Source organism: Mesoplodon bidens, assembly GCF_964165515.1.
Source record: "Mesoplodon bidens genome assembly, chromosome: 20".
NCBI lineage: Eukaryota > Metazoa > Chordata > Mammalia > Artiodactyla > Ziphiidae > Mesoplodon > Mesoplodon bidens.
The window spans coordinates 20,374,768-20,396,376 of NC_138181.1; the positions used below are offsets into that span (position 1 = coordinate 20,374,768).

At 43.4% G+C, this 21,609-nt stretch overlaps 1 protein-coding gene across 1 annotated transcript in view; it reads left to right on the plus strand.

Moving 5' to 3' along the window:
* PRAG1 (PEAK1 related, kinase-activating pseudokinase 1) overlaps positions 1–21,609 on the plus strand; it is a 48,453-nt gene that overhangs the window by 15,585 nt on the left and 11,259 nt on the right. The window contains exon 4 of the mRNA XM_081221174.1: positions 12,587–12,744. Coding sequence (XP_081077300.1) covers positions 12,587–12,744 — 158 coding nt within the window. The remainder of the gene's footprint in view (positions 1–12,586; positions 12,745–21,609) is intronic.

Genomic DNA, 21,609 nt, shown 5'->3' on the forward strand with positions numbered 1-21,609 from the left:
GTCAGTTTGGTTTTTAGCCATTTCGTGCCCATTTATGCACGTGCTATAAAAACTTTTCCTAGAGTTTAAAACTTGTGTTTTAGGCCTATAATTGGCGGTGTGTGCACCGTATGTCCCTGAGTTGTAGAAACCCTCCAGAATGGCTCCTGACTTCAGGAGCTCTGTAGACAGTCAAAATGAGTGAAAATCCAGCCACCTTGGATAAAAACAAGAGTAGTTGAGATAAATTGATACATTAATTAGTAACAAGACCTTGACGATCAGGAAGAAAGGGAAGAAGAGTCCTTGGAATTTTAAAATCAGTCGTAGTGAGGAGGTCACTTAAAATAATCCTTATGGGCTTCCCTGGTGGCGCAGTGGTTGAGAGTCCGCCTGCTGATGTAGGGGACACGGGTTTGTGCCCCGGTCCGGGAAGATCCCACATGCCGCGGAGCGGCTGGACCCGTGAGCCATGGCCACTGAGCCTGCGCGTCCGGAGCCTGTGCTGCACAACGGGAGAGGCCACAACAGTGAGAGGCCCGCGTACCGCAAAAAATAATAATAATAATAATAATAATAATCCTTATGAATGTGTGCAGATCAAAAGGAGGGTTTTGTGACTGCATATTCTTGCACCACAAGTTAGGTTGCATCCTCCACACCAGCTGCAATCAGTTGGAGTACCAGTCTGGAGCTCCTCATGGAAAACAGTGAGGCCACGTGCCCACCCTGCAGGAGAGCTTGCCATCGTCCATCAGTACTGTCTGCAGGTTATACGAGGGGGGAGTGCAGACATGTGTGCCAGCTGCTTGCCAATCCAGCTTCAGAATCTAAAGTTTACCATTGGTGATGCAAAGTCATTGGTGGTCAATAACTGTTTCGTATACTAAATTTAAAAGTTCATACCTGGGAAGGGTGTGTGGTCTGTCCAGCCCACATGGCCCAAAGCAAAGAGTTTGCAGAAGATGGTTTTCCTCTCTGATTACAGCCTCAATTTCAGACTATTGTGCCAAAATGTTTGGTTTTCTCTTAATCAGTGACTGTGAATATTCTGTGAAGTTTAATGAGTGATTATGAATATTCCATGCATTTTGGGAAGTCTGTATTTTAGTAAACAACGGTTACCGTTAAGTCTAGTATCCAATATTTAAAGTATTATTTCTCCTTATAGACCTTAAATTTACATTTTCGGTCCTTAAATCTCGTTAAACAATGATTTTTCACTTAGCCTCACCCTCTTTGACTCATAGCACTGACTTTCTGTGTCCCAGATTGAGGGGTAAGGGGGTCGGGTTAGGAGGTATGTCAGAATCTTTTGGAGGAATAGTTTGAAATTGGAAATTAAATATTATAATATAAATTTAAATTTTTGAAATTGAAAACAAATTATTGTTTTCATAATTAATGTTACATATAATTTTTCCAAGTCTTTTTGACTGGTGGTAAGTTAGGCCATCTTTTTTTTAAATATAAATTTCTTTCTTTTATTTATTTCTTTTTGGCTGCGTTGGGTCTTCGTTGCTGTGCATGGGCTTCTCCCTAGTTGCAGTGAGCGGGGACTACTCTTCATTGCGGTGGCTTCTCTTGTTGCAGAGCACGGGCTCTAGGCGCGTGGGCTTCAGTAGTTGTGGCATGCGGGCTCAGTAGCTGTGGCTCGCGGGCTCTAGAATGCAGGCTCAGTAGTTGTGGTGCACGGGCTTAGCTGCTCCGTGGCATGTGGGGTCTTCCCGGACCAGGGCTCGAACCCGTGTCCCTGCATTAGCAGGTGGATTCTTAACCACTGCGCCACCAAGGAAGCCCAAGGCCATCTTTTTAATAAAAATATTCAACGTGAGGACAAAACGCATCTCCCTAGGTAAGAAAATAGAAGAAAACCGGGACAGGAATATTCGCTGATCTGTTATGTTTACTTGGTGACCTCCCTTCAAATCTCTCAAAATGCCTTCTCTATATTTGTGTTCTCTTGAAACAGGGAATTGTCTGTGCAGTAAATCCTAAATCCAGCCCCTTGATCCAGCTTCTTGGCCTACCTTAAATACTGGTCTGCGCTTCCTGTGAAAGCAGGGAAAGCTAATGAAAGACTCTTCCAACAGTGCAGAGTCTGAGACTTTCTTGATGTTGATAGTCATTTAATCACCAAGTATTGAGGACTTGGTGTAAGTGGAGCTAAAACGAATTACCCCGGACAATTAAGTATGAGAACACACTGTGTCCCCACGGTCTTCATTCCTGAGCCATGCCTTAGGGTAACACACACAGACCAATTAGGGGCATATACAGTGAAGATCTTTACAACATTGCTTATAGTAGCAGGGAGTTGGAGCAAACCCAGGTATTCATCTCTAGAGAAACAGAAAAGTAAAACGTGTGTGCGATGAAATACTTAATAGCAGCCTTGCTTTGGAGAATGGGAGGTCCAGTGAAAGGATGGCCAGGGAGCCGCAAGAGCATGCGTTAATTGTGGTCCCAGTCTGCACGGTTTTGTGCTTTCCTAGAGAAGCACTGGGCTGCCTAGTGAAGAGTGAGGATGTTTGGAGTCACCTAGTGTGATATTTTGATTTATAATAAGAAATCTACATTTGGTCTTCCTCCCCATTGCTGGCACAGAGCTCCTAAAACCCTTGGAATTTCCTAAGTGCTGAAAGCCATAAAGGTGTCTTTTATTATGTTAATGAGCTGACTTTTGGACCCCACCTAAGGATGAAGCCGGTTGCCAGGGGAACCGACCACGTGATTAGGGCCGTTATTTCAGTCTCACCCCCCACCACCACCTCCAGGGAGGGGAGAGGGACTGGTGGTTGAATCTGTCTCCAGTGGCTGATGATTTAAATAATTTAATCAGTCATGCATACGTAATGTAATGAAGCCTCCATAAAAACCCAAAAGGACAGGCTTCAGAGAGCTTCCAGGTTGGTGAAGCAAGTGGCACATGTTGGCCTGTGGGGCACTGGGAGAGGGCATGGCAGCTCCCCGCCCTTTCCCTATACCTTGGCCGAGGCATCTCTTCCATCTGGCTCTTCCTGAGTGATGTCCTTTTAAGTAAAATGTTTCTCTGTGTTCTGTGAGCTTCTGCAGCCAATTTGGAACCTCCAACCTGTCTAACCCTAGCCGGTCGTCTGCAACAGAGGGCGGTCTTGTGGGACTGAGCCCTTAACCCGTGGAACCCGATGCTATCTCTGGGTAGATAGTGTCAGAATTGAGTTGAATGGTAGAACACCCAGCTGGTGTCCGGGAATTGATGGTGTGGGGAGCACACCATCCCATGTTGGAATTGGGTGACCAGAACCCTTACCTGGGGTGGGGAGGGTTCATCTAAGTCTGTGGACAGGAGATGAAGCTGTTGGGGAGTAGGTAAGAGGGTGCTGATGAACTGACTCTCGGGAGTAGGAGAGGAACCTTGTCCTTATTAGGCAACAGGCTGGACCAGAGTGGAGAGTAGAGAAGTAGATCATCCTAGGAGCTTAGTTACAAATAGCCTGAATCTCCCAAGTCAGGAGGGTTGGAATGAAATCTAACATAAATACACACAGATTTCTTAAGCCCAATAGCTGGGCTCAGAAGCTGGGTCAACAAAGTGGACTTGAAGCATTTGCTGAGTCAAGAGAACGAGGGAAAGATCATTCTGAAAGCAGGGTTGCCAAAATCAGTAGTCTAGAAACAAAAAGATTCTGGCCAGGCAGAGATCATTGTGGATGGATTCCATCAGGAATAGGTCAGGACTAGAACAGCAGTGGTTCCCAGGTTGGTGAGCCACAGCTCAGTACTGTTTTAGTTCAGTCCATCACTGGAGTCTTCTGTGTGCTAGAGGGTGGGGAGGTGGTGTGAAGGGGGAAGGAATCATGGGAGGTTCTTTTTTTTACAGTGGGGGGCAGGCTAATATAATAAAAGAGGTTCTTCTGTTTCTAAATTTTTGTGTAATGGAGCTAAGCTACCTGGTCATCTGAAGACTATGTCAGCCCCTGAACCTGGGGCTACACTACAGTTTATCAAGCTCTTGAATATATAGATTGAAACTGAGGTCTGGTTGACAGACAAGTCAACTCTTCCCGGTTATTTCAGAATAATGCATGTCCTCCAAGAATCACCCTGATGAACTTTCTTTTTTGGGTCTCTTCAAAGTACCAAGAGAGTGAAATCTCTAGCCCATCCATTTTCTGCTTCTATCCAGGTAGCAGAAAGAATTACTGGGTTTGCTGGAGGCTGCTGAAGTCTTCTCTCTGTCTCTCTCCCCATCCATCCATCCATCCACCCACCCATCCACCCATCTTTCTGTATAACCAGTACCTTCTATGTACCTGGTGCTGTTTTTAGCGCTTTTTAAATATTAACTCATTGAATCTTCCTAACCACTCTCCTCCCCCACAATGAGGTAAGTAGTATTGTTATCTCCATTTTATGGACGGGAAGCTATAGCACAGAGAGATTAAGCGTCTTTTCCAAGGCACCCAGCCAGTAAGCAGTGGAGCAGGGACCCCAAACCCAGGCAGCGGAGCCCCAGTGTTCATGCTCTTAACTACATCAGTGGCCTTCCTGGGTGACTCTGAAATCCGTCTGGGAAGCTATTCAAATGCTTGCATTGCTGTTGTTCCCAAAGGCTCCAGAGGGTCCTTCCATGCTATGCTGGCCTGTGGGCAGGGCAGCTGGTGGGAGGGGCCCCTCTGTGGATTGCAGTTGTTCAGTCTTTACTTCCAGTGGTTATTCATCGTCTTCTTTCCCATCTGCCCCTGTGTGAACAGATGTAAGAGCTTCCACCTTGGCTTAACAGGCCAGGAGTTGAAGACTTATTGTTCTCAGGTGATGGGATTGGAGGTGCAAGTGTAGTGGACCAGGTGATGGGGTCCAGCCGCTGTGTTCTTCCATACTCTCTTACTTGCTCTCAACAGCTGGTCTCCCCATCCTCAGCCTTAGCTGAAACCTCCCCATGCTTGGTAGTTGCAAACATTTGCCCTTCTCACTCCTGCATCAGAACCTCCTTGGGGAAGGACACAGCCACGCAGACTTGCGGCCACAAATAAGAGACTGATTTTCCAAGACGGGAAAGGTCATCTTTTAAAAGCATTTGTGTCTCTCAATGCCAAAGTATATCTGTGTATAGTCAGGGCAAATGGCTCCAAATTTCCATTTGACCAATTTAAGCATTTTTATCCATTTTTTTTTTAATTTTTATTTTATTTTATTTTTTTTATTTTTTATCCATTTTTATACTAGCTAACTAGTAACCTAAAGATGTGTGTGTAGGTGCAGGCGTGCGTGCGTGCACAGGCGCGCTTACCACTATCTTTAAAAATAAGCATGGCTTTATTTCTATTTTTAAATGGTTTCCACTGAATGCAAAGCACATTCATTTTGGGGTTGAACCAAAGGCTTTTTCAGCTTGAAGAGCCCCCAGCAGTCACCAGTGCATTAACTGCAAATGCAAATTAACAGGTCTGCACCGTGGAGACCGTAAAGGTCATCTGACCCAAAATGAAACTGATTTCCTATCTTCATACATGCTAATAAATCAGCGGGGAAACCTGCCCCAGAGCAGACTGGATCCTTTAGTTCCTTCATTTGGCACTTAGACACTTGCAAAATAGCTCCCATAGCATCTTCATCAAAGAGCACTAAAGATAAAAACAATAAGAACCTTTCTGGCGTAGCTGTCTGCCTTTCTAGATTCCTCCCAGTTATTGAAACAGAGGCAGATAAACTTAATCAAGAAGTATTTAATAATTACTCTGTGTTCCAGCATGTCCTGACTATGACACAGATCCTCAAACAGTTTATAATTGTGGTGGCAACAAGCCTATTTCACATGAAACAGAATAATCTAACCAGGATTATAACCAAATCCTCAGTGATGTGAATCAGACTGTTTGGTGTGAGTTCCAGAGGGGAGAGACCAGTCAGAGAAGATTGAGATGGTTTAGGAAGGGTTTTTAGGTAAGTGATCCTGCTGCTAGGTCTTGGGGATGGAAAAGGTTTGAAGGGGAGAGAGAATGTTTTCCTCTGTGCCAAGGTGGGGAAAGGACAGGAATGCAGGGTGCTTTGCGGACAATAGGAGACTAGCCCCATTAGAGCAAAGTATATATGAGCATAAGTAATAGGTATTGATTAACCAAAATGGTGATAATTTTTTTCCAGACGAAAAACTAGGCATATGTTCTAATGTACAGACCGTGTGGGGAAATATTTGAAATAGGGACTGTCAAAGAAAATCCGGGGTGTGTGTTTCTGTCACCATAGAGGACCAGAGCTGATCTAGTATGGCTGCTGAGGTCAAGAATACTTACAAGAGCTCTGTGTACGGCTCTTCAGGGTTGGTCATCATTATGAGAGTAGAATTTTGGAAAGATTTTGAGTCAGGATGATCTGCCCCAAGGCTGCAGATCTTTTCGGAAGATGTGGCTTGAACCCTGTATATACTTTTTTAAAGGAGATTAATCAATATTTATCTACCAGGTTGTAGATAAATATGTTTTTTAATTAATTAATTTATTTATTTTGGGCTGCATTGGGTGTTCGTTGCTGTGTGCGGGCTTTTCTCTGGTTGTAGTGAGCAGGGGCTACTCTTCGTTGTGGTACGTGGGCTTCTCGTTGCGGTGGCTTCTCTTGTTGCGGAGCACGGTCTCTAGGCGCACGGGCTCAGTAGTTGTGGCGCACGGGCTCAGTAGCTGTGGCTCGCGGGCTCTAGAGCACAGGCTCAGTAGTTGTGGTGGACGAGCTTAGTTGCTCTGTGGCATATGGGATCTTCCCGGACCAGGGCTTGAACCCGTGTCCCCTGCATTGGCAGGCAGATTCTTAACCACTGTGCCACCAGGGAAGGGTTGTTGAAGCAGGGACGGTGTCACCTCTACTCACTCTTGTATGCACAAGACCTGACACAGTGCCCGGCACGGAGCAGGCAGTCAGTATTGGAAATCTGAGAGTCAGAAGAGACAGGATGGGGGATGCACTGCAGGTCCTACAGGCATAAGATAAATAAAAATGGGGTGCTCTTATTCACCAAGGAAACCCCGTGTTTTAGCTCAAATCATTGAATCATTTTGACTTTAGGATGTGGCCAAATAGTAGAGAATGAATAGGGTGAAACCGAGTGTATTTGAGAGGGTATTTGAATTGCTTCTAATGATGCAGACCAACAGGACAATTGGAGATTGAAAGCTGCAGGTCACAGAGGCAAAGCCGTCCCTATTTTCCTGTGCTTTTGCAGGAAGTGCATTTTATAGAAAAGTCAGAGAGGAACTGAGGGGAAACGGAGAGCTCTGAGCTGGTGAATTCACAGCAGTCTGACAGGGCACTCTCAGCCGCCTCTGAAGCTGGCCCTTCATCCTCAGGGCTGCTCCACGGGACCCCGCGGTCACTGGCACAGCCCATCCCCAGGCTCTGGGGGCCATGTGGATGATCACAGCACCGCAGGCTGGAGTCCGGGATGGTAAGAGGCTCTCATTCTTTGATTTAGGCATGACTTGATTTATTCGCATCTAAATCAGTCTGTTTTCACTTCTTGGTAATGTAAACAAGGTATATAGAGTTTTCTAACCTGTTTGTGCTTTCAGAGCTACCTACAAGGGCTTCTCCCAAAGGCTAAACTTAGCAGTGAACTTGACCAATCCAAAGACTGGGTGGTGTGATCGTGTACCAGGGTCTGGAGAGCTAGTCTAAAACTGCATGCTGGCATTATGTGACTTTTCATATCTTCTGCCCCAGAGGCAAAAAGTTTTCAACCAGATGGATGTGAACTAAACCAGAGTCGGCCGTGAGAATGAAAATTTGCCTCTGTCACACTTTAAGTTGTGCTGCCGTATGAGGATTCTAGCAGCCATGTGAAGTTCGAGATACAATCTCTGCCCCACACTGGGGTCCAGTATCCATTAAAAATTTCGGACATTCTGAAAACTCAGGGGATATTTTTAGACTCGGCTTTTTTCCTACAAATGAGGAAGTCTGGCAGATGGCTCTTCCGGCTGGATTATTATTATTTTTTGCAGCTTTCTACTAATACAGTATGGAGAAAACTCTGGCAAGGTTTCTTTCTCTAAGGACAATGGGGGGAAAAGCCATTCTGCAAACACCGGGCAGCAGCTGCAGGGCTCAGATCTCTAAGGACCTGTGCCACTGGCTGTGTATTTCACGCTGCTCTCCTGTGACTGTGTCTAATCAACGTGGGGAGGCAGGGAAGGAAGTCTGAGCAAGAGCAAGTCATTTATCACAGTGCGGAGCAAAGACATCTGTGTGGGCCGGGCTCTAACTGCAGCTGATAAGAGTGTTATTTGCCACCCAGAGAGGAAAGACTAGAGTATGTGGTTTTGGCCCCATGAAGCCACTTCCTTAAATCACGTGACATCAGAGTTCATCTTATAGATGGTTTGCACTGGTTTTATGAAAGGCAAATCAAACTATCATTAATGAGGGAAAAGTGCCTTTAAAAAAGAATAAATATAGTCTTGTTGCGCGTTGCTGAGTACATTCGGATTGGCCTTGGCCTTGCATCTGACAGAACAATCCATTAGGGCTCAGAAAAGTCACCTTCGGAATATTAAGCCTTTTGCAGGGATTCTTAAGAAATCTATTGCACACACAGACTGGAGATACAAAAACAATGTGATTGTCAGTCTGCTTTGATGGCCAGCTTCCCCTTTCATTTTCAAATCTGGCGTGTTTTTGTTCATTCAGTAATTAAAGTGGCAATTCTCTAAGACAGCAGATCATACAGGTTTCCAAGGTGGAAGATATTTGATGCAGTTCATACGACAGATTTAAGAGAAGGGGTCACCCCTTTCCTCCTTATTTACATCTAAGCATCCCAACTGCCTATTGGGTTTTAGTTACTGGGCGGGAACCTGGGCTTCTTGAGCTTTTTTGGTAGAGAAACAGTAGTAATATCCCCAGAAGCCATGGAAACATGAAAATTCCACTTGTGGCTTGGACTAAGATTGACCGTGCATTTGGAGGCTTCCCACTTCCACACACACACACACACACACACACACACACACGGAGAATTTATCCTGCAGCTACAGGAATAATCTGATTTTGTCTGCATTCACTTGGTGGACTTCAAAGCTATGACTTCTCATAGTGACTAGATGCAGAAAAATTAATGCCCACAGTCTCAGGCGAGTTGTTAGGACTGAGAAATAACTTTTTCCATCCATGAGGCTATTCTGTGGTGGAAACAATCCTCATAGAGCCTGTCTGTCCCATGGGGACTGATGGAAATCTCACTGGGTCATCTCTGTGTTCCTTGCCTTTCAGAGGCTCAGCAACAGGTCAACAGGAATGGCCATCCTGGACTCATTCAGGCCCTAGTGATTTTCTTTCCTTCTTTCTAGAAATGAACATTTCTATGTTCATTTTCAACTTATCAAGTATTTCAAGCATACAATGAAGTTCAAAGAATAATTTAACTCACTTTCATGTGTCCCCCTAAGATTTTTCAAATATTAACATTTTGTTACCTGTTTTGGATTTTTTTAAATAAAATATTGCAGGTACAGTGGAAGATCCCTCTCCATCCAATTTCCATTTCAATTTCCCCTTGCTACCCAGAGTCATCACTATCTTGAAGTTGATGAAGTTATTTCCATTTTACCACATATATGTAATATATAAAAAATACATAGCATCATTATGTGTTTTAAAATTGTATATAAATGGTATTACACTTTACATGAGCCTTTTGCAATCTACTTTTAATATTCAGCATTTTAAGAATAATTTTCATACTGGTACCTTAAAATCAAGTTTATTTACTTCTGAATGCTGTGTGGTATTCCATTACAAGACCATACCACAGTGTATCCATTCCTTTATTGATGGACATTGGACTGTTTATGATTTGGTTTTGCTGTTAGTAACACTGTGAACAGTCTTGTCCATGCATGAGTTTCTCTAGATCTGCACTGTACAGTGCAGTAGCCATTAGTTAAAATGTGGTGAGCCTAAATTGCAATGTGCTGTAAATATAAAATACATACCAGATTTTGAAGACTTAGAATGAAAAAATATATATAAAATATCTCATTAATAATGTTATATTCATTGCATGTTGAAATGACAATATTTTTATGCATTTTGTGAAATAAAATACATTATTAAAATTAATTTCATCTATAATTTGGCTACTAAAATTTTTTAAATTTTATATATATATACATGGATAGATATGTGACTTGCATTATACTTCTGTTGAATAAGGCTGCTCTATCAATAGATGAGGAGTCAGTAATCCACCACCCACAGGCCAGCCATCTATGTCTGTGAATAAAGTATTACTAGAAAACATACCCATTTGTTTACATATAATGGCTGCTTTCCTGCTACAACAGCAGGGTTGATACTTGCAACAGAGACTATATGATCTGTGAGCCTAAAATATTTACCATCTGGCCTTTAAGGAAAAGTTTGTCTATCCCTATTTAACCTTTTTTGAACCAGGTTTTTAAAATATATTTTAAAGAAATATATTTAATATTGTGATCCAACACACATACACACATGAAACAAAAATTCCACAAAACAAAGTTTCACGAATCCTCACTCTATATTTTCATATTTTTTTCTGGTCTGTTCTTATTAAAATAAACTGATAGTTGGTAAACTGCCTTGACTCATGAAATTGACCTGGCCATTCATTCACTACTAGTCATTTGAAAATCATTGTTCCCTTTGCATCTGGCACCTGCGCATTTTTCTTTCTTTTAATGCTTCACTGTTATACTAAATAATTGTATGTGTGCGTGCATATGTGTATCTGTGTATACTCATACATACACACATTTATGCATTTCTTAGTTTCACCTATTTCTATACATTTCATCTAGTGTTTTTCTGCACCAGCTCAGCAGCTATGGTGCTGGAATTTCTCCCTTGGCAGCTTTCTGAGCCTGAAAACCAAGAGACTCCAGGGGCCACTTTGAAGAGGGCAGCATAGTTGGATTGCCATAGATCTGGCTTTTTTCCTAGACTGAGGACTTGTCGTTATTCACAACTTCATATCTTGGCTTCATCTGCAAGAGCCATTATTGATGGATTTGATGAGGTAAAAATATTTTATGGGGCTTCCCTGGTGGCGCAGTGGTTGAGAGTCCGCCTGCCGATGCAGGGGACACGGGTTCGTGCCCCGGTCCGGGAAGATCCCACATGCCGCGGAGGCTGCGCGTCCGGAGCCTGTGCTCCGCAACGGGAGAGGCCACAACAGTGAGAGGCCAGCGTACTGCAAAAAAAAAAAAAAAAAAAAAAAATTTATGAAACTTTCTATGATTATATTTTGCCAGAGAGTAAAATAAAGATAATATACTGCCATAGCACTTCCAAAAGATTTGATATCCCTAGGGTCCCTACAGTGACATTGACATATAAAGAATACTATTAGTTTTAAGATTGCCATCACTGTCACACTTAGGTATAACAGCTTTAAAGCGTTTTTTAATCTGGTTCTAAGGGTTGGAGGTGGGGAGACAGACATGTTTCTAGGGAGCACGTTTCATGGGAGTGAACTTTCTCTAAACTTTTCCGTTAATGAGCAAGGGATTCCAGTGCCTGTGAGGACCAGTACAGGGCTGCGCAATATTGAACACAAAGAATAATCGATACGTTCTTGGCTGTCAGGTCATATGCATTAAATGAGGCAGTTCTGATGTCAAATCAATACTGTATTGTGTATTTCCTACAGCAGATATTGAGATATAGATCTGCCGTAGTGGGAGCAGGCATGTAATCAGGAAATATGAGTTCAGACAAATCTGGGTTACCACCAACAGGGAAAGGGCTGGATTGATTGTGGCCTGTCCCACTGCGTGGGGAAAATGTCAGGTCAGAGTGAATATTCATGTAGTCCTTGGAAAGAGGGAAAGAGAAATCAATAAGCTAAACCTTCTACTTAATAATGGAACTGTTTTCTCCAAGGCGAGTTCTTTTTTCTTGAACTTGGTATTCCTGTGCCTGATGTATCGGTCATGCTGTCTTAGAGATGCAACCAAAGATTTCACAGAAAGCCTAAGGGCAGATTCATTCCATAGTTCTGGAATAAGGGTTATGTTAACATGGTTCCATCTAAACATTGCACTAGATGTCTGGTTAAAATTGACCGTAAGTCCAAGGAATAAGCTAGACCCTTTGACCGTAAGTCCAAGGAATAAGCTAGACCCTTTGAAGCTATGTCAAGAGAGTACCAGGCACAAAAGAAATCTCTTGTTTTTGGTCTGAATTTGCAATTCCCCTGTCCTGTGATCTTGCAAAACCTACCCAATCTCTGTATATCTCTGTACATTGGCTTGTATGATAATTTTTCTTTGTAGAGATGTTACATAGGATATAGTAGATGACATAAATGTTTTGGCAGATGGGGCCAGAATATGAAGGCAGTTCCTCCCAAATCATGATTTTGGTGCCTTTCTAAATTTAATAGATTCACTTCTCCTTAACCATGCTTGAGAAATCTCCTGCCATTCATGTGCGTAAGGTTTCAGAAGAGTCCCTGTTCTCTCTTCCCCAAATCATTTTTTTAAAGCTTACTGGCACTGATCAGGCTTCAGGAGCATAGTAGGTTCATAATCCACCAGCTGGTTTTTTAATAGAAACCAAATTAATTACTTTTCTCATTTGTTTCTACATTTTCCAGGCACCTTTTAAAAATGAACAAGAGCAGCTCTGATTTGGAGAAGGTGAGCCAGGGCTCTGCTGAGAGCCTCAGCCCATCCTTCAGGGGCGTCCACGTCAGCTTCACCACGGGCTCCACGGACAGCCTGGCCTCCGACTCCAGGACCTGCAGCGACGGAGGTAACAGACTTGACCTTGATGGAGAGGCTTAGATTCCCTGAGTCTGGAAGGCCAGCCTGGGTTAACTGCCTAGATTCGGAAGGGCCGAGCTAGACCTACTGTCTTGGTCCCACTTTCCCTGTGAAGTAGACTCTACCAAGGAGCAGTTGACATTTATTCCCTATTGAATTTGTGACAAGGTGCCTCATCCCATAGCTCCCTCTCCAGTTACACACAGCGCATCCGCATGGCAGCAAGGTGGGAGGAGACTGAAGTCAGAAGCATATCGAAAGACTCCCAATTCCTTGGGTAATGAGACATCTGTGTATAGGTCTGCGTTCCATTTCTGTCCTCAGGATTAGTTTACAGAGGATTGGGTGCATGCCAGCCACAAATTCCCCCGCCTCCACCCTCTGTCTTTCTCATTCTTTCATGGGCACACACACATACACACATATATATGCACACACTTACTTGGACACATAGCAGGTGTTTACATAAGTGTGTGTTGAATTAAAGCATGCAGGCTTCATTAGACCACCATCCATCCCACTTTCTGGATTAAGCTCTAAGGCATAATGTGTGGCTAAGTCCTGACTGGGTATACAGTTGGCCCTTGGTATTCTCGGGCTCTGAATTCGCGGATTCAAAGAACTTCCAACCACTGTTGGTTAAATCCGCGGATGCAGACCGTGCGGTTACAGAGGGCCGACAGTACTCCGCCATTTTATATAAGGGACGTGAGCATCCACGGATTTTGGTAGCTGAAGTGATTCCTGGAACCAATTCCCCGCAGATAATGAAGGAAGTCTGTATTCCTAAAAAAAAGAACTCTTGCTTTCCTGTGGTTGTGATGGGTAGTATTAAAACCTTCACCCTTTAACACGTGTGTGTGTGTGTGTGTGTGTGTGTGTGTGTGTGTGTGTGTGTGTGTGTGTGTGTGTGTGTGTGTGTGTGTGTGTGTGTGTGTGTGTGTGTGTGTGTGTGTGTGTGTGTGTGTGTGTGTGTGTGTGTGTGTGTGTGTGTGTGTGTGTGTGTGTGTGTGTGTGTGTGTGTGTGTGTGTGTGTGTGTCCGTCCGTCCCCTCCTGCATTTCTCATTGACTTGCCCTAGCATGTTAGGTTTGGACATGCGCTAGCATGACTCTCTTTCTCAGTCCTAAGGAAGTATTTCTTCTCAGTAGGCACTTGTGGAGTAGAGGGTTCCATTGTGAATTTACTGTCACCAACATTTTTCTATCTAAAAGATTAGCGCTGCTAAGACAAAAGCATATGTTGTACGTCAGCCTGTAGTGTGTTCTGATGGGAAACTTCTGACAGCTCTGACTTCAAAACAGGAAATATCTTAGCCTTGATTTGGGTGGGACGTGGCAAAAGAGGATTTTCTTTCTCTGCAGATTTTCCTGGGTTTCTCTCTTTTTCCTTTTCCCATTCCATTCAAAAGGCACCTTATTCCATCGAAGGCTGGGCTGGGCACGTGAACCATTAGTCCCTGTGCTGCAGCCCTGACCTGCTCTCTTGGGATTGTGAGCAATTCTCAGGGAGGGGTCTTTCATCCTCCACTTGCCAGCTGGTGTTGGTGAGAACTGGACTTAATTGCCCCAGCACTTGGCTTCTCAGAACCAGCAGATCATGATGTTTGCTCTCAGGGCTCTTACGGTCTAGCCAGGAAGGTAAGATTAAAATACATGACATATGGGTGGATGGATTAAGCTAGGAAATTGGGCTGCTCAGAACAGGAGTGCTTATGAAAGCTTCCAGAGAGAGAGAAATCAATGAGTGCTGATGTAGGGTTCAGGGAATGTTTGTTTTTTTTTGTTTTTTTTTTCCTTTGGGCCTCGCCTGAGGCATGCGGGATCTTAGTTCCCTGACCAGGGATTGAACCTGCACCCCCTGCAGTGGAAGCATGGAGTCTTAACCACTCCACTGCCAAGCAAATCCCAGAGAAGGCTTTTTAAGGACATGGGACTTCAGCTCTTGTCTCCAGAGTGGTTAAAATTGAGAAGGTAGAGGGAGGAGGAGGGGTCTTTGCAGGTTAAGGAAGCAATTCAAGAGGAGAGAAGGCACAGGTTAGTGGTGCACATGGGGAAAGGGTCAGACCAGCCCGACGCACTTCAGTGGAAGCAGATGAGGGGCAGTGGGACATGAGGTGGTGGGAGGCTGGGGGCTGGATTGTACAAAGCTCTCAAAACCAGTTTGTGGAGTTTGGAAATAGGGAGCCACATGAGGGTTTATGAGTACAATGGTGACACCTAACTCTCATTTTCGAATTAAAATGAATATATTTTCTTGTACACCTGACACTGAGATAACATTGTAAATCAACTGTACTTCAGTTTTTAAAAAAGAACATATTTTCATGGTTAGTCCTTTATCACGAACGAGTTATTCAGTGGAAATGCACCTCGAAATTTAGATTCCTAGATCAACAAAAAGGCGTATGCCTTCTTTTGTTTTTTTGCGGTACACGGGCCTCTCACTGCTGTGGCCTCTCCCGTTGCGGAGCACAGGCTCCGGACGCGCAGGCTCAGCGGCCATGGCTCACGGGCCCAGCTGCTCCGCGGCATGTGGCATCTTCCCGGACCGGGACACGAACCTGTGTCCCCTGCATTGGCAGGCGGACTCTCAACCACTGCGCCACCAGGGAAGCCCGGTTTATACCTTCTTACCAGACCCTGGCTCCTGAGAGCAAACCAATTTCTATCTGCTGCTCCTACTTATGGCTCTGTACCCAGAACCATGCTTTGAAACTGGCAAGAGACCACAGGCATTCTCTTGCTCTCTTTTTTTCCTTTTCTGTGTCTCTTAAACATTAAGCTGGAGAATATCCAGAACCGTAGGTCATGAAATGTAAGAAACCCTTCATTCAGCCGCTCATCATTAGCCAAGACAGCTGGCTTTAATCTATTACTGAACAATTAGCTTTCCATCCTGTGAATCCTTACTCACTTTTACCTCATAGCTGAAATACTGACCCATCGTGCCTTTTGTTACTATTTGGCATCTAACGCCAAAGCTGAGAGAGGGAATCCAAATAGGAGAGATAGAGTTAGTTCAAGAATGTAACGTCCACCTCTTTAATATTATATATTAAGTCAAAAGAGACCATTCAACTATACATTGATTTTTGTCAGTAAGACTTCAGTAATGAAAACAATGCATTTCGTGGACTGTGTGCGTCTGTGGTATGGGTGGGCCTGGGTGAGTTGAGGACAAGTCATTCCAGGGCATAGCATAGTAGTAGTTTGTGTAAACTTCTTGGAAGCTCATCAGGGTTAATGGCGAAAATTAGTTTTCTACCATTCAGGTTTTGTGGTCCCCCAAAATATAGTTTTAAATTTTATAAGTAAAATAAACGTAATCGAAAGCTATAACTTGGTTGCATTTTAAAAACGAGTGTGTCTAAACTTTACGTTGACAAAATATTTTATATCAATGTTAATGTCAGCTCTTTGTGCTTGTATCGCATTCCATACTCCTCCAGGCACATCTGTTATCCCATTTGTCCATGTGGGCAGTTCCATTGAACAGTGGGTCAACTCAGTGAAAGGAAAAATCCATCTCAGCAGTTGTCGGGTTTATGCTTGGTTGGGGAGGGACAAACTGCATGTATTACGACAGATCCATGAACGCTGCCAAGGGGAAGGTCCTCTGTAGTGGATGGATGGATGGGCGTGGGGGGAATGATCAGCAGAAATGGTCACCAGAAGACTCTTGTGCTTTTAAATGGTTACTTTAAAATATGCAGACCTCATAATTGCATTAAGATCATTTTCCCTCTTGATTTAGGATAACATTACAACTCAGTTCCACAGCTAAACAAACATCATAGATGCCAGGTTCCCCTCTTCCCAAAGGAGATGAGTGCTGTGTTGAACTGGAAATATGGGCAGAAGTGACAGATGAGAGGTCTAAATAACTATACAGTTAGTGAATATACTTATAAACTCCCATGAAGCTATGCACCAAGGCAGTGTTTGTGTTCTGGTTTTTTTGTAACTGGCAAACCAGAAACACAGAAAGTTAATTAAATATCTTGAGAGTAGCCAGCTTGTGTTTCTCAACAATAATGCCAAGAAGATTTTTGAAATATAGACATTAATTCAATCATTGGTTTGATAGATATTTGTTGAATACGAACTATGGGCTGGATACAGTTTTAGGTGCTGATGGCAGATGGCAGTAAGTGCTATGGGGAAAAGTCAGCCAGGAAGGGGCCAGGGAAGGGTGGGAGCACCTGTCAAGGGGAGATAGTAAGTCCACAAGGACGTCCGTCAGAATGAGTGACAGCCTGACCCTCACTGAGCCCTTGCTCACCCACTCAGGCTGTTACCTGAGACTCTAAGAAGAAATAGTATTTCTAAAAGAGTCATGTACCACAGTGTTCACTGCAGCTCTATTTACAATAGCCAGGACATGGAAGCAACCTAAGTGTCCATCGACAGATGACTGGATAAAGAAGATGTGGCACATATATACAATGGAATATTACTCAGCCATGAAAAGAAACGAAATTGAGTTATTTGTAGTGAGGTGGATGGACCTAGAGTCTGTCATACAGAGGAAAGTAAGAAAGAGAAAAACAAATACCATATGCTAACATATGCTAACACACATATATATATGGAATCTAAAAAAGAATCTGAAGAACCTAAGGGCAGGACAGGAATGCAGACGTAGTGAATGGACCTGAAGACATGGGGAGGGGGGAGGATAAGCTGGGACGAAGTGAGAGAGTGGCATGGACATATATACACTACCAAATGTAAAATAGATAGCTAGTGGGAAACAGCCGGATAGCACAGGGAGATCAGCTCGGTGCTTTGTGACCGCCTAGAGGGGTGGGATAGGGAGGGTGGGAGGGAGAACACAAGAGGGAGGAGATATGGGGATATAGGTATATGTATAGCTGATTCACTTTGTTATAAAGCAGAAACTAACACACCATTGTAAAGCAATTATACTCCAGTAAAGATGTTAAAAAAAAAAAAAAAGAAGAAGAAGAAATAGTATTTTTAAAAAGTTGGTCCTGGGAGTTCCCTGGTGGCCTAGTGGTTAGGATTCCAGGCTTTCATTGCCGTGGCCCAGATTCAATCCCTGGTCAAGGGACTGAGATCCCACAAGCCGCACATCGCAGCCCAAAAAAAAAAAAAAAAGAAAAAGAAAAAAGAAAGGTGGTCCTGAAAAAGGCATCTAAAACTCTCTAGCCAAAAATAGTGTGCTTTCTGACAATTAAGCAGGCTTGTAGAGCGCTTGATCCTAAATTGATGGGTTCAGTCTAATATATTACACTGATGTTTTGCTCTAACACAGTATACCCTCCCATCCCCCATGGAGGGAGGCTGAGTCACCGGTTCTATTCTGGGAGATGTGCTACTGAAGGATGGAGAAGTTATCCTAAAGGAAAAACTACGCATTTTTAAGATTGTCTGTGGCCTGAGCCCTCACGATATCACTCAAGTGAAGCTTCATTTTAGTTTGAGCTCTTCCCTTTAAACTAAATTTTTTTTAAATATATTATTACTTCAATAAAGTCAATACATGTCTATGATAAAAATCCAAACAATGGAGAAAGATATAAAGTTAAAAGTCCGAGTCTTCAGACTCCCAGCTCCCCCCGCATTTGGAACATTTTTTTCTATATCATCCCAGAAATTCTTATCCATATTTTAAATATCATAAACTTCAGTTCTACACATTTTTGTACTTAATGTATCTTGAAGTCCTTCAAATCAGAACCTCTAGGTCTACCTCATTTTTTTCATACTGTATATTTGTTTCATTGTATAAATTGGTTAAACCCTTCTCTTGTCAATGCATGTTTAGGTTACTTTCATTACAAGTCTGCAGGAAGATCCTGTGACGTACACCAAGATAATTTGGCGAGCATATCTGTAAGATAAAGTACTAGAAGTAGAATCGATATGTCAAAATGTACATGCATTTTTAAACAGATGTTACCAAATTAACCTCTAAAAATGTCAGTTTATGCTTCTGTCAACAGCGTGTGAAAGTGCCTTGAACTAACTTTTAATTTTACTGTTAATTTGGAAGAAAACCCATAATGATTTTGTTATAACAGGGGAAAGATCATGATTCTGGAGCCACACATGGGCTGTAGACATGCAATATTTTCCACGAGCCTGTTTTCCAAACTGAGACGGTGCTTCTCCTTTTTTGCATGTCAATTGCCTACCCATCTGGATCACTGTTTCTTGGGATGATGAAGTGGTCTGGAGAGACTTCTCACAAATGCCACATTTTCCATCCAATTGTAAAATGCTAATACTATGCTTCCATTTTCAGACCACGTTTACCTTCTTGAAAAAGCAAAGGTTCCTCTTGAAGGAATGCTATGTGCCTCCCTTTAAAAAAAAAATTAGAGTTTATTCTGACCAAATTTTCCTTTGGAGGAAAAAAATACTCTCTGTGAGGCTAGAACATCCCCTCTGCCGCCACTCTTCACGTCTTCTGGGGGTGGGAAGAGGGGTTTTGGCCAAAACCTGTAAGACTGCCTCTTCCTGTGTGACCCTGGCCTATAAAGATAGCTTTAGTTTTCTCACCTTGAACGTGAAGAGGTTGAAACAGGCCACAGGGTGTGGGCGAGGTTTTCTCCATCTGCTTTGTTCCCTCTGCCTTGCATTTTGTAGGTGCTGAAGAAATACTGAGTGAATGAATGGATTAATCTATACAGCCGTTTCCAGCCAAATCTCTTATCCTCATTTTTAAAAACGATCCACAGAACACTCGGTGTTTCGAACAAAAGAAAATTCAATTTGCTTTCCTTTACTTTAAGTTGGAGAATCATCAGACACCGAAGCTGAAGTTTGGAGCTGGGGGACTCTTAGCTGGGACCCTGCCCTCTGTCCCCACATTTGTTCTGGCCCAGCTGCCGTCAGGAGGCAGCCGGGCGCCAAGCAAGCCACACGGGCTCATTTGTACGGTTCAAAACTGGACTGACCGCTTCCTCCTGAAGCCCAGCTCTCATTTTGGCTATAGAGAACAGTGAATGTACCTATTACAACCCAGCCAGAAGAGAGGACTCTATAATCAGAAAACCTCACAGTGCTGGGTTTGAACTTTTGGCCTGCATTTCTGCGTAGGAGTTAAGCCTTTTCTTCCCCACCGTTGAAATCCTGATTTCTCTTCTCTGCTTTATAAATATAATGGCACCAAACTAGTACACTTTCCTCTCCATCGTTGTAAGGTCCCACCCAGTGCACCGTACGTGATGTGTAGTTTTTTCCTAGAAACACTTTCTCTTCTCTGAAACACAGGCGCTAAGGAGATGCAGAGGTGTTCTTCTCTATAGCCGGCTGCAGGCTTGATATGCAGAATTGGAAATTGGAAGGAAAACTTAGGAAATGGGATTTGTAGCTCTCTGGCCCAATTAGGACTCAAAGTCATTAAAAAAAAAAAAAAAACTACCAATGATGTAACTATGATGTAGGCAGACTTCCCAGCAAAGTATTTTCCATTCATATCCTTTTTACACCCTTAATTGTAAGCCAGAATTTGGAAACAGGGAGATCTAACACCGGCATAGAGCCGGGATATATTTGACTTCGTCTCATGCACCCTTGGATCTGAGTCCTGAGAACATGGGCTGTTGGCCAAAGTTTTTAACGATTTTTTTAGGCACGTTTTTCTGAACCAGTGGTTTGCCTGTGAATTTTGAGACCGTTTTAGGTGTCAAGGCATATTTGTTCCCTCTTCTTTCTGGCTCTTCTGAATGCAGAGGGTGGCAGCTGCTGCAAACAGTAAGAATCTAGCCTCTGGGGGGCCCACAGCTGTGTTTGTGAGGAGGTGCCCCATGCAAGAGCCAGGAAAACGACAGACCCAGAGCGGGTCTTCTGGGGTGCTCTCTGGTCCCGCAGAAGACAGCTAACCGCTTGTCTCATGCTGGAGAAATCGGTTTCATCGAGAAGGGCTACACGTAGACATCCCCCTCCAAATATTAACAGCCAAGAATATTAACAGCTGAGATGTTATATGGTCCTGGGGTGCCTGGGGGCGATCCGAGTGAATTATGGTCTTTTTGCCTGGTGCGGGTCCACATCTGGAGAATGGTCAGAAGATGGTGTACCTGTTACCCAAGTAGGAGATTTTTTTTTAATGCAAAAATCACAATATGTATATGTAATGCCCAGATATACAGAGGAAGTGCACATTTCAGATGAGCCTCACTTCACCAGATGAGGTCTGTGTAATGCAGTCCTTTACAACCTCTGGTGAAGTGCGTGGCTAGGAGCCTTCCTACCCAGTGCCATCCTCTGATTACTGTATGCTTTAGCTGGTGATTGTTGGGTGAGAAACACCTAACATCTAAGAAATAAAGAAAAATGAACCAGTCCACATGCTAATCCCTGAAGCCGCGCCTCCTAATACCCATTACTCCTGCCCCGATTTAGCTAAGTGGTTTTGGGATATAGATCTGATCAAAGCCACACACTCACAGTTCCCACAAGAAAGCAAGAGAACACACACAGGGCAAAGGAGAAAATCCCTTCCTTCCAACTGCCTGAACACACGCGTTATTTTCTGTGCTAAACCACAACCTCTTGGTTTTCTTTGGTAATCTAGGGAATGAGAAGTGTTACCGATTTTTTTTTTTTTTTTTTTTAAGATTCCTGCTATCCTTAAAGATTGAAAAGTTTTCCAGCGGCAGCTTGTGGGAACTAGAGATAGAGGAACAGTGGAAGCAAGATAACCATCTGCCTAGAGGTATTTTATTTCAGGGGCAGCTTTGAGACAAAATGCACATGAGGAGTTGTTGAAAATGGAGAGAATGGCTGAAATTATAGACTATTAGTGCTGGAAGGAGCCTTCGCAGGGATGCAATCTGGTCAGTTTTTTTGTTTGTTTGTTTGTTTTTGTGGTACGCGGGC